General features: G+C 31.4%; 1 protein-coding gene across 5 annotated transcripts in view; it reads left to right on the top strand.

Moving 5' to 3' along the window:
- The window catches only part of LOC136969066 (nuclear factor 1 A-type-like), a 127,699-nt gene that overhangs the window by 37,383 nt on the left and 72,147 nt on the right, over positions 1–18,169 (top strand). For 4 of the 5 annotated variants that reach the window (XM_067263154.1, XM_067263153.1, XM_067263157.1 and 1 more), the window contains exon 2: positions 9,180–9,282. The exons of the other annotated variant lie outside the window; for it this stretch is intronic. In XM_067263154.1, coding sequence (XP_067119255.1) covers positions 9,217–9,282 — 66 coding nt within the window. In that variant the 5' untranslated portion in view covers positions 9,180–9,216. The remainder of the gene's footprint in view (positions 1–9,179; positions 9,283–18,169) is intronic. 5 annotated transcript variants of the gene reach the window in all.

Below are 18,169 nucleotides of genomic sequence, written 5' to 3'. Positions count from 1 at the left end.
TTGTTTTTTATTTTTCTTGAGAAAGTTCATTGAATATGAACGAAAACGTTTGGAAGTAATAAAATTGGGCTGCACGTTCACAAGGTGTTGTAGTAAGTTGTTTAATATTAAAATATTAATTTAAATTATAATTACTGTATTAAATTTTGCAAGAGCTGGTACTTAATTCCTGCTTTTGGTTCCAAGTTAATTAGCATTTAATTAATACAGTAGAACCTCGATTACCCGGATTGTTCAAAATAAACAAAAATTGTACAAATTTGCTGATTTGCACTTGGCGAATTGCAACACTGTTGTATGTACGTGATGGAATGCATGGAACAAAATTTGAAAAGACTATTAGTAAATTCCAGTAACACAGTAGAAAGTAGTATAGGAGACATTGTGGAAGCAATAGCACAAATTTCAATATTTGCTGAATGTGACGAAGAAGATGTAACCAAGTGGTTAAGTTGGGATGCAAACGATCCTGGATTCCAAATTTTGAATGATGAGGAAATAATTAAAGAAATATCTGCCTCAGGTGAACAGGATCAAGAAGACGAAGAAGAGATTTGCAAAGTAAGAGATATTGGTCCTACACATTCTGAAGCTTTTCAGTGCTTAGATGTCACCATGAAGTGGTTTGAGAGCTAAGAAGAGCATATCTCAGGACAACTTATATGCCTTAAAAGTATTTGCAATTTAGCAGCTTCAAAAAGAACAGCTAGCTTTAAACAAAAATCGATAATTGAATTTCTTAATAAAAAAATAATTTAATATTGAAGCTATATATAAAACTAGACAAATAAAAATTATTCATACTGTATGTACATGTCACTGTCAATTATTATTTTGTTTCGATTATCCGGATTTTTCCTCATTCGGACTCCCTTCATCCCCAATTAGTCCGGATAATAGAGGTTCTACTGTAATAGTAATAGTAAAATATAGCCTAATATAATCTGGCTTTGATTTTATAGAATGCATGCAATCCCTGAATTGCAAATGTTCTATAAACCTCTGGACACAGTTGAAATTGTCACAACACCATTCTATGTACAGTGTTTTTAATCTCTGAGCAGTGCAGTAATTGAAAAAATCAAACATTTCTGGCTACTTTCAGGAGCCTGCTTCAGGTTATTAAACTGTTTTGAAAATTCTATGAGATTGTTTTGTTTGTATACAAAAACAAAACTAGAATATGTATGTATGATGTGTTGTATTGTTTACTCTGAATATTTCAAGCTTTTGCAGCATATAATTTTGAAATTGTCACATTTTTGGTTTGTCATTTGCACCTGAGTTGTTTAGCTATGATTTTTATAATGCTGTGTGGAACGTAAACAAGTTTGTCTTTTAAGCATAAGAAGTTGAAGTGATTTAAAAAAAAAAAATGAAGAGAAAATAGACTGAATATATATTCAATCAATTGGTATTTCTTATTATTTTAATACAAGAAACTCTCAATATAACATTGTGAAGCCTGATGTCTTGATACTAAGCCAAATGATCGCCTTAATTAATTAGGCTATTATTATGCCATAATTAAGTAATTTGGTACTAGAGGTAGATATTAGGTGCCATCTCTTATCTAATTTAATAGTTATAATAATTTAGAACACTTTGGAAGAAAAGAACTAGCCTGGAGCAAGACTTGAACCTGCAACCTCTGCTTACCAGTTGTGCACTTGCCAATCTATGTCTAGTACCAAATTACTTAGTTTCTAATTATTAATTATGGTGATTGTTTGGCTTAGTAACAAAAAAAAAACTAGTTCAAATTATCAGTTTCTGAAAATTAAGCTTTTAGAAAGTGTAACTGGTAATTTGCAGTTCGGCGTTAGTTTCATTCGAGTTCATTGTTTATTTCCAAAAATTTAATAATTAGAAATTAAATAGTTTATGCCATCATCTTGTACAAAGATTTTTAATCTGCTGCCTTTTAGGCCAAATTCCAAGGCGAGAAGTCCTTGACTTGTTTTTTCTAACACAAATCTTTGACATTCCTAACTTGCTTTTGTATTTAATACTTAAATAATGCAAGTGTTCAAAATCACAAAAATATATGTGTAGGGTGTGTCTGAAAAGTTACTGTGCAGTGGAAAAGGTTTAAAGTTTTAATAAAAGTGAAATTATATGTATGATATTACAGTTTCTACTATAATAAATGCCAGAAGTGTCTCCTAGAGGCCCTATAATCAAGGCAGAGGTCCAGAAACCTTCTGTAATCTTCTGCAGAATCTGGCACACTATTGGCAAAGAAATCTTTCAAATACTGGAATGTCTGTGAGCGAGTGGTAATACGGCAGAGCGTGGAAACATGGGATGTGCAACTTACGAGTCTCGTATGTGATGCCATATGTATAACTGTAACATTGCTATAAGCTTCTCACTGCACAGTAACTTTTTGGACACCCTATATAAGTCAAACATTTAATGGTTTCTTTTGTGAAATGTTTGTTTTCAAATGTTAGTGAATGATTGACTGAAATTTATAATGTTTTAATAAATAACACCTAAATGTAATTTCCAGCAAACAAGTAACAAAAGACTTCCAATGACCGTACATTGTGTCATTCAAAGACTTTATGCAAATGGGTAGTCTCGCCATTACATAGTTCCAGTTTGTGTGCGCATGTTTTGAAATTTATTATAAAGTTTTCAAATATATTTGAACTTTTTAATAGAATTAAATGGACTTTAACATAACTTCCCACTTCATTCTAGGTATTTGATATTGTAGATTCTGTTCTGAAAATAATATAATAATTCTATAGTTCTCTTTCAATAACTAGTAGAATAAATCAAGAAATACAACTCTGCTAGAAAATATATGTTGCATATATGTATATAAATTGGTGCATCTATTAATAGCATTGTCAACCGACTGTTTTTGACTCCCGGTTGGTAATTTATACCGAAGACAGCTGGTTGCTTAACTCTTAAACTACAGATCAAATCTAACTCTATATCTTAATGTATTTTCATACAAAAATACTTTTATAAGCAAAAATATATTACAGGATAAATGATAATATATTTGATTTGGTAAAAATTTAAATAGGTTTAAGTTAATTATTAAGCATCCTTTATTCTAAATATAGATTTGAGATATATTTAATGTGTACGAAAGTGTAACTTAACGTATTGCTACAGATGTATAGTCGACTACATGCAAATTGAATATGCAGAACTATTAGGTAACTGGTTGTAAAAATAGTTTGATTGCTACTAATAAATGCCGAGAAACATCAACATCAACTGTTACTCGAACCGTTATCTAGGACAAAACTTCCTTTAGCTATATTAGTAACATTTAATCTCTTGTCTAATTCTAGGATATTTATGGAACTTTCATTAAACCTTAATTAATTCCGCTTAAATAAATATTAAAAGAAAACTTGTTTGAATTTTTAATTTTATTTGTGATATTCCACTTTTATGTATAATTTTAGTAGAGAGATTATTTTTATAAGTTCATTTATGTCTAGTTAGATCATCATTAAGATATATATAAGTTTTGGTTGGATGTTTTTTTGTTTGTGGTATGAGTCAGCAGAAATTAAGACACACAGAGAATATTTTTTGCTGTTGAAATTCTTATACTTCCGATCGTCGTCTTTACACTTAAATAATATCAAAGTGACAAAGATTTTTCTTGCTTTTAATTATAACTTAATGTGTCCATCTTTTTCAGTATAAAATTAAATTATATATTTAAAAAACTGTTTAGATTGTAATAATGATAATCAACATGTTTAACTCATAATTTTGTTGAATTTTATACAGAATATTGATGTACACTGGTGTAAAAACAATCTGTTAAGAAACAATTTGTTGGTGTTAAGTTCTTAAGAGAAATTACATTTAATAAACTACTTGAATGTTTTCAACATACTAATGTCAAAAATGTTGAAGTAGTTTATTAAATTTGTTTTTTTTAGTAGTTTATTGCCATCAAACTGAGTTTTTCAGCTATTCTTTTTTCCAGTTAATCAATTAAGTTTTAGATTTAAAAATATCTTCTTATTCCATAAGATTTATTTCTCATTTAGTGAACTGATTTAATTATGCGTATATTTGCATTGCATGTAACTTTTTTGCTGGGATCAATTGGAATCTATGTTTGTTCTAACATTTTTTACTGAATTCTGTTTAGGCCCTTTATTATCGGTTGTAAATTTTGATAATGCTATTGTATGTTTTTTGACTTGCTATCTTAATCATTAGATCAGCTCAGATAATATAAACTTTCTAGATTTTGTAATCATCAAGGAACAATATAGTGAATTGGACTTAAGGTTTTGGATGTTGTGAAGTGAAATTGACAATTGAGGTTTAGAGAATAAATATTTTTGGGAAAATTTGTCTTTATTTAATTAGATTAGAAAAAAATTGAGTTTTGTGAGAAGGAACATAAGCACAAATTGAAACAGTTTTGAAAGTAAATGGTGTGGTTCGTTAGACTTAAAAGTTCAATAGGTTAGGACATGGATGCAGTGGACAAAACTATGCCAGATATTATATGTATCACTATCACATGCACTTATTCTTCTGCTAGCAACCTGTAACCAGCACAACCTGAAGAGGATGCTACACAGTGATTTGAATGGTGTAATATGATGTTAAATTTACACTATAACAAACCACAACTTCATCACATTTTATGAATTGACAAGGTGCTATTTTTTCCAGAATAGTGTATAACCATCACATTGTGCATCACTAGACAAGAAGATTGCTCTGTCAATGCACGAGACATATGCGACACTAAGTGTATTTTACCATAAACAATTTGCGTGGAAGTTTGGGTAAACTGCTTTTTAGTCTTATATCCATTGACGACAGACCAAACAATGACTGATATCTGAACTTGATGGCTTGGTGACTTGCCATTGGTGCATCTATGGCAGGTACCATTGTGTCCATCAGTATCCAGCAATTTGGTAACTGGATAGGATAAAATGCTCGGCTGTCTCATATTGTTTCTGAAAGTTGGTCATTATTTAGTTACAGTAAATACATTAAAAAGTTTACTTTTTTTGTATGAGTTTCTGCAATATTGAATTAATCTTTTAAATACAATCATGTCAAAAAGTGTTAAACAGTCTCTCTTCCCTGCTACTACCTTGTGCAGACCAAGGGATTGGAGGACACTCCGTCCCTCCCTCCCATACTGTGGCTGCCTCACAGCCTAGATTTTTAGGCAATATGGCTTTCGCTTACCCATAGCCCCATGCCCAAGTCTGAGACGTATCTTGTGTGCTCTTCATTACAGAGCATAACTACTACCACTTCAATGGAAGAGTTTACCTACAAAAGCAGTGGGTGCCGATGCGTTCGCCACTGTCAGTTGTGTTAGCAGAACTTGTCACGAGACAGCTTGAACACACAGTCTTTAAGTTCCCCCACACCATGGCTTAATCTTTTATTATTTATAATTATAATTGATATTGATTTATAATTATAATCTTAAATTGATTCTCTTGCTATTTTAGCATCCAAATAAGCATGCATCACATACATACACTTAAGCAATGCTGGAAAGATCTTTTTGTCCCTAGATAGATATTTAAGTGGACACACTGTAGTTTTACCGCATTGTTATGTACTGCATCATATTTATACATCTATTCTTTTATAATAATTGGGTGTTTGAACACTCTGCTGAATGATTGTGAGTTAATTTAACAGAAGGCCTTACACGACTTATAATAAATATTGTGAGAATGGAGAGAGAGTAAATGGAATGCTATAAGTTTATAATGTAACTTTTTATAAAAGAAATTAAATATAATACATCTCAAAGCCTGATGATATATTAATAAACCAACAAACTCCTAAATAATTGGGCTATTATATGGCTGTAATTAAATAATAAATACAAATGAATTTGGTATAGAGGTAAGTGTTAGGTTCCATCTCTTATCTAAAATTAATAATTATAATTTTTAATAATTTTAATAAATAATTTAGAACATTAGCCTGATTATTTAGGCGTTTTTTTGGTTTATTAATAAAAAAAAATTACTTTTAATAAATTAAGATATGTGATTACTCATTTCATAAACTTAAAATATTATATAGTTCTTTAATATACAAAGGAATTTCTGGTTTTATGGCTATTTTGCATCTATTCTTACAAACAGACCATTTAATTTGACATTGAGGTTGAACAATTCTAGCTGCTTTTGCTATATTTATTCTGAATTTAATCATAAAGCAAGCTAATGCAAGACTTTAATCAAGATTGTTCAATCAATTGTTTATTAAAAATTCTAAAAAAAGTTTCTGGATTTAAAATTGTTGTTTTTATTCTGTAGGCAAGAGCCAACAAGTTAACTGCAACTTGATCTAAAAGATCCATTGATTTTTCAAATGATACTTTTTTTATTTCTTCAAAAAAGTGCTGCTACTATATTTTTGTGTGTATATTTATGGGCTGTCTGTGTTTAAAAGATATTTTGAAAGCTGTGTGGGTTAAAGCTACCAATGTAGAATTATAACAATGCTCTTTTAGTAGGCTATAAAGGATGTTAAGACAGTTTTGACACACACACAGACACAGAGAGAGAGAGAGAATCCTCATTTGTCTGTATCTGTGTATAAAATACATAATTACAGTTATCCCAGTTTTAATGGATCTTTGATATAATTACAAATGAACACACACATTTTGATATTAATGAAACTAGACATATGTTGACAATGATGCTTTGGGATACTGTTTCATTGTAAATATTTAGATGTTTATTGACTTATTCTGAAACCTTGTCTTCTTTTAATTATACTTTACTTTACAACTGGGTGCATAAGTAGACACTGGGCATCTTTAACATCACTCTTTATTCGGGAATATCTTGCATGCTGATACATGTTTTGGGCATATACCCCCTCTTCCGTTGGCTTTTTCTTTAAGACAGTCCCTTCTTAGTCTTCCTAAGGACTAAGACAGAAAGACTAAGATATAACCATCCATGGTTATTACGGTGCCGACTGGGGACACATCTGTGCCCATGGCCAGAAACATCCACTCAAGGATGGTTCTATCTTTAGTCTTATATATGCTGGAAGAGGAGATCGGACCGAAGGTCTGGGTAGCATAATTGGCAACGTGTCCGCACGGTAAACGGGAGTTGTGGGTTCGAGTCCCGCTTCGAGCCGATTCTTTTCTTCCAGTTTAATCTAAATTAATTAATTAATTAAATATTATAATTATTAATTTTAATAAGAGATGGTGCATAACGCTGCCAAATTTATTTCTAATCTATAATCATTTATCCAAAATTTAGCTGATCATTTATGGCAATTGTTGGTGTATTTGTCTAAAATTTAAAGCACTACATTTTTTAAAAATACTTAGTACTTTTGTTTTCTTTGTAACAATATCTACGGGTGCACTTGGCAGATAGTGTAATGCTTTGTAACTCTGCAGCAAATGGTCATACAAAGATGATGTAGGCATTATTGGAAAGATAATTGAAAAATAAAATAAGAGGTTCTTCAGATAAGAATTAAAATATCATCATTAATAATTTCAGAGATTGCAATTTAAAGTTTATGTACGGTATGTACTGTAATATAATACTGTCTGCAGTGGGAGCAATGAGTTGTCCTGTGCTTGATAGTACTTTTCAGTGTGCACCAATTAGTTATTAGTACAAACGGTGGTGATCAATGAAGATAATGCAATAAAAAAGCCAAGTTTTATGCACTTGCAGTACGATAGCACAGTATATTCCAGATACACAGTCGAACATTGTTTTTGATATTTTATATTTTAGTTATTATAAACCAATCTTAGCTGTAATCAATTGAATGGTGAAGTGATTGTAAATGAAGCAAGTCAATTTCAAATTTTGTTTTATTTTTTCCAAAATGCATTATTCACATAAACCACGTATTCGATCCGTGGACTCTTCAGTTTATTTTAATTCTGAAATGTTTTGTTTCATTCCTTGTCATCGTGATTAACATAAAACAATTGCTGGATCGTATCGAGTTATATTAATGCTACTATTAATAATTAAATGTTAAATAATTTGTCCCAGAGATAGGCATTAATATAATATGATTAAATCCAGCAATTGTTCAGCATTAATCTTAAGGATCAGGTTAACAGACATCTTCACTTTGGGTTATTACAAATGAAGACGACAAATGAAACAATTTCTTATAGTTTAACATTTAGATTTTAAATAAGATTTATAGAAATAAATAAGAATTAAAAAATCTTAATGTGTTTTGTGTTTTCAGCATACAAGTATTCAATACAAACAACTACACTTAAACCAGAAACCAGCAGACTATTTGCTGTTTTCTGGTGTTAGTGTGTTGTTTGCTCTGTGTTTTCTCTCCGAATTTATAAATTACTTTTATAATGTATTACTTTAATTAGAAATTTAATAGTTTATTAGATAACACATAAAATTTTTTATAATTAAACTTTAAATTTTAATAGTGAGGTTGAGGCCGAAGTTTTAAGTGCAAAAACGTGTACGTCAGACATTCGGCACCACTTTCCTGTAAGCCTAGAAGTTTGAAAATGGCATTTGGAATGTCAGTGGAATTATGCTCAACATTCCAAACACCATTGTCAAACTTTAAGCTTACAGGAAAGCGGCACTGAACGTCCAACATACACATTTTCGCATTTAAAACTTCAGCCTCGACCTCGCTAATGTTAAAATATTTGATAATTGAAGAATATGAAATGATTAATTACAGTAAGTATTTTCTTAAATTAGAGCATGATTTAAGCATGTAATTTTTTTATAAAAGAAACAAAATAAAAGGAAAAACATATATATAATAAAAATTTTGCAGATATTTGCTAAAGGAATGCTGCCATGGTTTGAATTTTGTAATGAATTTTTTGCAATTAATAATACTAATTTTTAGATTTTTTGCTGGCATGGTTTTAAGATTTTCTTAATCATAGTTTGATTAGTTTGAAAAATTAATTATATATTTATATAATATCATTTTTAAATTAAAAAAAAACAATTAAGATTTAATTAGCATTTGAATTTTTATATGAGAACCTAGTTTTTTAAACTTTTTTTGCATTTTGTATGATAAAATATAAGTATTTTAATTAATTGAAAGCAGACAATTAATGATTGATTTAAAGGAAAAAAAAAATACAGAACTGATGCTGTCATTGAATGCTAATAGTAGCACTTTGTCTTGCTCAGGCTGCCTCAGACCTCCGGTTCACTGCCATTGCTGCTTATGGTAGCCTGTGGGATCCTGCTCAGCAATAGCTCTCCCACCTCTAGACAAGACTGCATGCCTCTGGTAGGTTTCCCGAAAAATGCCTTTGCTTGTGATTTGCCTTTTATTGGTATAGACGAAGAAGTAACATTTGCAGGTTGTTTTGACAGCTAATCACTTTTTTTAATAAAAGCATGTAAATTTATAATGTAGAAATTAATTTATATAGCTAATTATTATAGTAAGTATTTATTATTTTTTTTATTTTTAATTAATTTCTTTCAGAAATAAAAGCCTTTTGTTTTTAACAAGAGGAGAGAAACTTGGTTTGTCCGTATTGTCACGATTAAAATGCTACTTACAAAACTACAGTTTTGAAGTAGTCGGTACTAGTGAGGTTGAGGCCGAAGTTTTCAACACGACAACGTGTAAGTCAGATGTTCGACGTCGCTTTCCTGTAAGTATTGAAGAAGTTTGCCAATGGTGTTTGGAAAGTCAGTGGAATCGTGCTCGACGTTCCAAATGCCATTGTCAAACTTTTAGGCTTACAGGAAAGCAGCGCCGAACATCCGACGTACATGTTTTTGCATTGAAAACTTCGGCCTCAATCTCGCTACTGTTTTACAAATATTATGAAATGCTTTTGAAGAAAATGGAAAGGAATTTATAATGTATGAAACTCAGTTTATATGGAGTGTCTGAAAAGTTACTGTTGAGTGAGAAACTTGTTATGATATTAAAGTTATACATATGGCATTTTATACGGCGAGGTCTAAGTTGTGTGCTTATGCACACAACTTAGACCTCGTATACAATTTCAGGTCCCTACTGCAGAGAGGCCCACCAATGGCCAAATGGTTCTGTTCTCCGAACACAGAGTTCATTCATGGGTTTGTGGCTTGCCAGGATGGGCTGGCTACATGGAGTTTTCCAGGTATTCTTTACATCTGTAATGCCTGAATAAGGGCCAGTTACCCTTGAAAAGACCTCCCAGGAGGCATTCCCCTAGGCAGACTACCATTGCCATAGCTTAATAAACCATTGCATTGCTATAGCCATTGCATTGCCATAGCTTAATAAACAAACAAACTCTACTGCAGAGTGGAAATGCAGGACATACAGGTCTTGTATGCAATACTGTAAGTTGTACTGTACATCTTGGTTTCCACTTCGTGGTAGTGACCTGTAAGTTGTATGTTTGCAGGACATACAAGTTAAATATGGCACTGCGTATTAAACCTGTATCACTTTAATGCCATTTACAAATTTCTCACCCTACAGTAACTTTTGGACACTCAGTATCTTGTGTTTTGTTATATCTCAACTACTACTATTGTGAGATTTCTCCTCTCACAGTTTATTTTAAAAGAAAGCATTTTGCCTAATTACACTTAAGATGCCGTCTAAAGTACTAATCATGCTTTAAGAAATTAGGTGAAGTGCTCTTTTTTTAAATAAATTGTTCTTGTTTTGTATTGTTGACTTCTGTTTAAATTTATTTTTTAAAGAAATTATGACTTTATATACCAGAAACACCTAGAATTTTGGGGTCCAACATCTGTTTTCCAATGAAATAATTGTCAAATCAATGTGAAAAGCATGTAGTGTCAGATGTACATGTTTGAAAATATTTCTGATGTAATAAATTATTGAATCCTGTACCTTTTTATGACAGTAAAAGGAATTCAGTAGCAAAACAAGACCAATATCTTCTTCCACATCAGTGCTATTTGATTATACAAATTCATTTTATAAACTTCTGTTTCATACTGTATTTTTGTTGACCGACCGGCATGCCGCATATAATTGGGAGACCGGCATGCTGGTTAAACTTCAACTAAAAAATAAAATTAATCAGATCTAACAAAACTAGTTGATAGAAGAATATTTTCTTTAACATTTATTTAACTACAGCAAAATAACAATATTGTAATTTGACTGATGGAAGAGAGTTTTCCTTTACAGAGCAATATGCGAGTTTTGTACACTCTCTGGAGTAACCTCACTTAAACTGGCATGCTGGAATTTCCCCAGGATAAACCGGCATGCCAGATTATACAATATGAAAATATTGGATCCATGATCTCCCTGGATAGACCAACATGCTGGATAATCTATGAAAATATGGTAGATTTTGTATACACTCGTTCATTCTAGTAATGAGTTTTTCAATGTAAGGAGTCATTGTCTGGATTATGATTGGTTACTTTTGGTTCAAACATAGGATTGTGCTATATGGTATGGAGGAAAAAGTCCAGTGGAGGAATGTCGTTCCCAGCAATCGACGGTGCAATAGGTCTCTTCTTTCTTCAGTCTTTGTGACCTGTATATCCAGTCCAATTTTTTGTTGTATTATTTCTTGAGTTAACATTTTATAACATGCATCAACCTTGCATTTTACTCATAAATATGACTCTCAAGCTAGAATGTAAACTCAAAAAACATTATAATAAAAAATTGGATTGAATATACAGGTCACAAAGACAGAAAAAAAAAGACCCTCTTCAGTCATGTTGTTGCATTGCTGGGACATTTCCCCTCTGAAATTTTTCCTCTACACTAGTGGTTCTCAACTGGGGTCCACTGGTGTCCCTAGGGGTCAAAGTAACATTACTGGTGGTCCACAGAATAATAATACCAAATTGGGAGGTTTACAGTGATATTTCAGTGGTCTATAGGGTAATTCTACTTCAAAACAATTGTTTTACTGAGAATTAAATTTCTACAGTATATATGTTGTCAATTTCTTTATTACTCATTTTTTGCATAAGGGTTAAAATATTGAATACGTATACGACATATATATCTCATTGAAGAAGGTCAAGGAGAGATTATAAAACTGGGGTCTGTTAGGAGAATCTTATACCATCAGCATCATGTCACTTGACAGTGACATTTCTGAACGTTTTGGATCTGTTTGTTCCAGATCTTGAAGATTAGGGAGGGAGGCTATAAACCTTAAAAGCTTCAGTATTAAAATATTTTTCCAATTTGAAACAATGTAATGAAAAAAATAAAGGTTTCTTTCCTGCAATGTCTATGGGGGGGTCTGCAAAAAAGAATTAAGAGGAAAAGGGGTCCATGGGTAAAAAAATGGTTGAGAATCCTTGCTCTACACCATACAGCATGGTCCTGTTTTATATATATAATATAATTGCAAAATTTTATTATTCTGCATTTAATCTTCGTCTGATCATATATTATAGCATTTTATTTATTTGTAAAATATTGCCACTACTACTAAATAAGCATGTTTTGTAAGTAACATTTTTGATTTAATATTATTTTAAATGTATAAATATTTATTGTATGATCATATAATAACAATAATTTTTTCCAGGTTAATTAACTTGAGAAAATGTTAACTTTTTCAGAATAATTTTAAAAATATTTGTCTAACTAGTTTTATATTTAATTATAATTGATTTATAAATGATAACTTTTTATACAAAAAAAAAAAATACTTTTTATATTTGCACAAGAAGAATAAAATTATGCTTCTTTGAAGGTATATCACTAAATGCCACACTCGGAATGAAAAATTCATAAGTTAATACAGAATTTATGCATTTATCTCTTTGTGGAGGAATGTTATTAGAGTCTGATACATAACAGCAATAAAAACATCAAAATGATAATAGTTTTATGTTTCTTACATCAAGGAAATTCAAATTAAGAAGTAACAAATTACTTTTTACAAGGGTCCAGCTTCTGTTGTGAATTTATCTTAGAGCAAACTTATGCTTATAACACTGCTTCCAGCACCTTCATTTACTTTTTAATGCAAACTTACCGTCAATGTTAGCCAAATTTTTGTATCTCACAGAAACAATATTCACTTTATGCCAGGAATGTTTTATATGGGAGAGAAATCACAATTAACCAGTTAAGAAGAAAACCATGTATTTGTTAAAAATTGTGAGCACTTTCAAAGACATACAGCCTTTGTCATTGGACAAAATTGTGAACAAACATTACTTTTATGTTTAAAGTTTGTTTTTTTAAATTCAGTTAAGGCATGAGATTTGAATATTAAATAGTCAATAAAAATTTTGAACGATTAATGAAAATGTGTGAAATTCTCGACGAAAATATACCCAAGTGTAAAGATGTTACAGCCTTCATTATCAGGCAAAATCAAACATAAAAGTATGTCTTCAAAAGTATAGTTTTTAACAAATACGTGTTTTTTTAACGTCGGTTAAGCATGATTCTTTACAGTATCACTTGCACTTCTGCTTTTAATTATCAAGTTAGCTTAATCAACAGAAGATTTAATCATTTTCTACATCTGTTATTAGCCAACTATCAAGTAATAAACCGAATGTCATCGTTGACAATTCAATAATATAATTTACATCAGGTTAATAGATACATTTTGAGTTACTTAAGCTTCTCATCAGCAAGAAATTAAATTTGGAATTTGTTTATAATCCAAATAACAATACTTTGCTTTTGAAATCTTATTAAAATTTAAATAAATACAGTTAAAATAAACACTTATTTCATTCATTATCTAAATACTTATTAGCAAATCTTGTATATTCAAAGACTTGCATGTTGTTAATTATATTACAGCTATTTAAAACATCTAATAAATTCTGTACAATATATTTATATTTAAAACCCATTGCATAAGATGACAAAATTAAAACAATACTCAACCTAAATGACTGGTTTTGTGAATCATCTTTTGACCTTGACAGTTGATAGAAATGATTTTACCTCTCTATATAAACTTAAGACTAATATATACACAATGTTAAAAGAATCAAGTAAAACTTATAAAACTACATTCAGATAAAAAATAATTAGTCCATTTTTCTGATGTAAACAGTTGCTGTTTACATCAGAAAAATGGACTAATTATTTTCATAAATTTACTTCATAAATTAAAAATGTAATTTTTTATTTATGAAGTAGTCTGGATGAATTAATATTATAACCCAATCCATAATTATGCAACAGATAAAGATTGTTGAGAAATGATAATAAATAAATTCCGTTGCTGAGAAAGTTTGGCCAGATGATGACTTTTAAAGGTTAATTCATCAACTTCTATAAAAATAATTGCTAAACTTTTTATGGATAACATAAATTGATGATATTTTATTCCTTTTAGAAACTTTATTAGCAAAGTTAGGAAAATTTAAAAACTCGCGCCCAAAGTTGTATAATGTCTTGATAACGAGCACCAAGTTCAGCATTAATACAATATTTCTTATATCGCAAGTACTTTCGACAAATTTATACTCGTTGAAAGTACTTGCAATATAAGAAATATTGTATTAATGCTGAACTCAGTGCTCATTATCAAGACATTATAACTTTATTAGCTATGTATCGCATGAATAGCTTATCAAATATTGCTTATCAAATATTGTTTTGAAGTTCATATAATTTTGGAAAACTTCAAATTTTCTATATATGGTGCACTCTTGCCAATCCAAACTGTCTTTTTTTTCAATGGAAAAAGATTTTATTTTTTATTTTCTTTTTTAATAAAAGGAAATGCATTTTGGGTTATATGCTCCTTTTCAGTCCTTGTTATGTATAGTATATAAAACTACATAAGAAATTACAGAACACATTAAATAGTTATTTATATTTTACATACACTTTCAACTCATAAAAAGTACAAAAAATTACCCATAATATAATTAATGGTGACTACCGAAATTTAGTATCCTGCTTCAGGTCAGTTGTGTGTTCCATTTATAATGCTTGTTCTGTAGCATAATACATTCCAACTGGATTCAAAATTTTCAATTATAAAAAGCTTTCCAAGCACATGATAATGAATCTGCATCTTATATATTAATGCACTCTCTCTCTTCAAGGCTGTTTTAAATATATCTAACATATCTAGAAATTTTGTTTCTTCTCTAATTAATGCTGCTTGCTGTTTTTTATCTTCAACTTCTGGTTCTGAGGCATATATGGATAGCATAGTTGTTTTCTCTTTCAATATCATACTTGTGTTCTTTAATCCTGCTTCTAAGAGATCAATTTGTGGTGCCTACGTAAATTAAATCCTTGTCAAATCTGTCGTCCTTTAATGGTACACTATAAATTCCAGGAGCTCTGGTCCTATCTATATCTACTACTTTTTAGCATTTGATACATAGTATTGCCGTTTTGTATGCCAGCTTTTTTCTTCCATTATAATTTCTTTGTATATTGGTTTCAGCCTCTTGTCATATTCCACCACTATGTTTCTAGACTCAGTTTTCCATGCAATGGAATCAGTGAACATGTTGGCTGACCTAACAGAGCTCATGTTGGCAATTATAATCCCTGGCATGATGTATTATACCAGTTTAATAAAGCCAGGTAAACATCAGTACTATCCTTAGTGCAATGTTTTAGAAGTGATTTGCTATCTTAACATGTCTTTCTGCTAGTTTGTTACACTTCAGATAATGTGATGTGGATGACCGAATACCGGCTTTTGGCCAAACTACAAAACAGCTGAGATGTAAACTGCAGACCATTATTTGATTCCAAAATGTTAGGGATTCCATAAGTGGCAAACAAAGTTTTTGAAACTTTAATTTCAGGTTCATAAGTAGCATGAGTTAATTTTTGGATTTTTAAAAAACCTGAGTAGTTATCCACAATAGATAGATAGATAGGTTTTGAAATTAATGAAAAAAACAAATCAGTAGCCACATGTTGCAATGGGTAATTTGAGGAAGATTTTGTGAATATTGGTTCACTATTTTGTGATCTAGCAGTTTGCTTTCGAACATGGTATCGTATGAACTAGTATATATCTTTGGTCATAGCATACCAATAGCTAATTTATCAAGCATGTTGTAAGACCAAAGTGACTCCCAAATGGCCCCAATGAATTAATGTTAAATATATTGCATAAACTAAGAGAAAAATTAGATGACTGCTTTTAAATACCAAACCTTCATATATAGATAGTTCAGCTTCATTTCTAAATGTTTAATATTTAGTAATTGAAGCTGGAACTTGTTTGATATTATCCGGCCATCCAGTCTGTCATTTTAAAGTTTGAAGTTCTACATTCTACTTGCAGTGTTGCATAAAGTAACCAATGACAATGGGAATACTATTCTGTTCAATTTCACCAATAATCAGCTCAAACATGTCCCAATCATATAACTCAGTCTGACTTCTCAGTCTTGTTCAGAAACCTCAGTGATTCCTGGGTGCCTGGCTGCCTATGATTAAGATAGTCTCGTTGTACTCTGTAGTGCCAGTGATCCTGCTCTGTGATATGAGACTCTATTGAAAAGGTCTGCAATATGGATTTGCATGGTGTTTTTGTTATAATAACAATAAAATAACCTTTACTTCTGGTGACAAAACTAATAATTCATTAAATGATAATAGAAAACTACTGCATAACATTAAGCATAAAATAGTGCACGAGATAGTGCAGCATGTAATACTTTTTTGGCTGTTGCTTCTACCAGTGTACTTGATACTATCGGTTGCAGCCCATAGGAGTTGCAATTGATGGAATCAAGAAATGTCTTTAAATCAGAGACCTTCTTCCATAAAATGAAAATATCATCCACATATCTCCTGTATAAAAGAATGTTGGTGGAATTGCCACATCTGATTTGCCACAGTCCCATCTTCCAGTTCAAAGGTAAGGTCTTGACGGGTAGCCCAATTTTGGGAGACCTGTGTGAAATAGTGATTTGCCAGTTATAATAAAAGGTTCTCCCAGTATTTCACTCCAACATTCTTTTATACAAGAGATATGTGGATGATATCCTCATTTTATTGAAGGAGGTTCCTGATTTAAGGGCATTTCTTGATTTTTATCAATCACAATCCCTATGGGTTGCTACTTGAGCTGGATCAAGCAAGCAAGGATGAAGTGCATTTCTTGGATATCAACATCCAAGCACAAGGGTGACCTCGGTCTATCATAACCCAACTTTCATTCTGTGCTACAACTTGGCTGAATCGTGTAATTCCTACCTATATAAAATTACTGGTTATAGAGCTCTCATTAGATGTGCATATACTCACTCTTCCTCTCCATGGTTACATGATGATGAGTTGGTGCAGATAGAAAGCTTAGCCATAGCCCATGGATATAATGATCATTAGTGCATAGGATAGCCACTAAGGTTGCTCTTGACCTCCCCAAACCACCAGAAGGGCTAAATGGGCTATGTAGTGATTGCCAGGTTAGAGAGGAGCATTGTGTGATGACCTTTCACCTTTTCTTTAGGTCAGTATTTAATACAACAGCCAGAAAAAGGGACATAAATATTACTTATGGGAGATGTCCTACTACTTTTGCTTAAATATCGGTACGACAATTTTCACACCAAACACTGTATAAACATTGCAAAAAGTTCACTGAGTTCAGCGTTATATCCACATTTGCTTGTCGCAAGTACTTTCGACGAACCTTACTGTCGTTGTCTTCAGGCAAGTGCATAAATTTGCGGAAAAACTTTAAAAAGGAGCAAATCCAATGCAGAATAGAACGCATAAAGCTTTACTATAGCCATTACAAACGTAAAGCGAAAATTTTGCTTTCCTTAGAAATGCCAAGGACTTGTCCCCATAAGGGGTGTGTATTGCATGCTATTGAAAGATAGGAGATTTGATAGGAACCTCATGTATATAGGTGTACATAAGCTTCAAAAAAGATTGGTGGAAAAGTGACTCAAGAGCAGACTGCTGACATATGGCAATCAAGGCTCTCTATGGCCCTGTCATTATATGCAGCTGACCTGGATATAGAGGTACACTTACAACAAACTAGCATCCTAATAGCAACATGCCAAACTGACCGGCTTAGGTATTTAGAAGCCTTAGAAATTTTTAAAGTAAGCATAAACAGCATGTGTATCAATCTCAGGGAGGAACTTTTTGTATATGCAGCTTGACAGGTTGTTTACAAACCAGAGCTGTAGTTTTTTAGTTGTTGAAGGACTTCTTGCACATGCCCATACTAATGCATGGCATTTTT

Source organism: Centruroides vittatus, unplaced genomic scaffold (genome assembly GCF_030686945.1).
Source record: "Centruroides vittatus isolate TY-2023 unplaced genomic scaffold, ASM3068694v2 contig_17, whole genome shotgun sequence".
Lineage (NCBI taxonomy): Eukaryota > Metazoa > Arthropoda > Arachnida > Scorpiones > Buthidae > Centruroides > Centruroides vittatus.
Note: the sequence above shows the minus strand (reverse complement) of the source record. Positions and strands in the feature narration are given on the sequence as shown.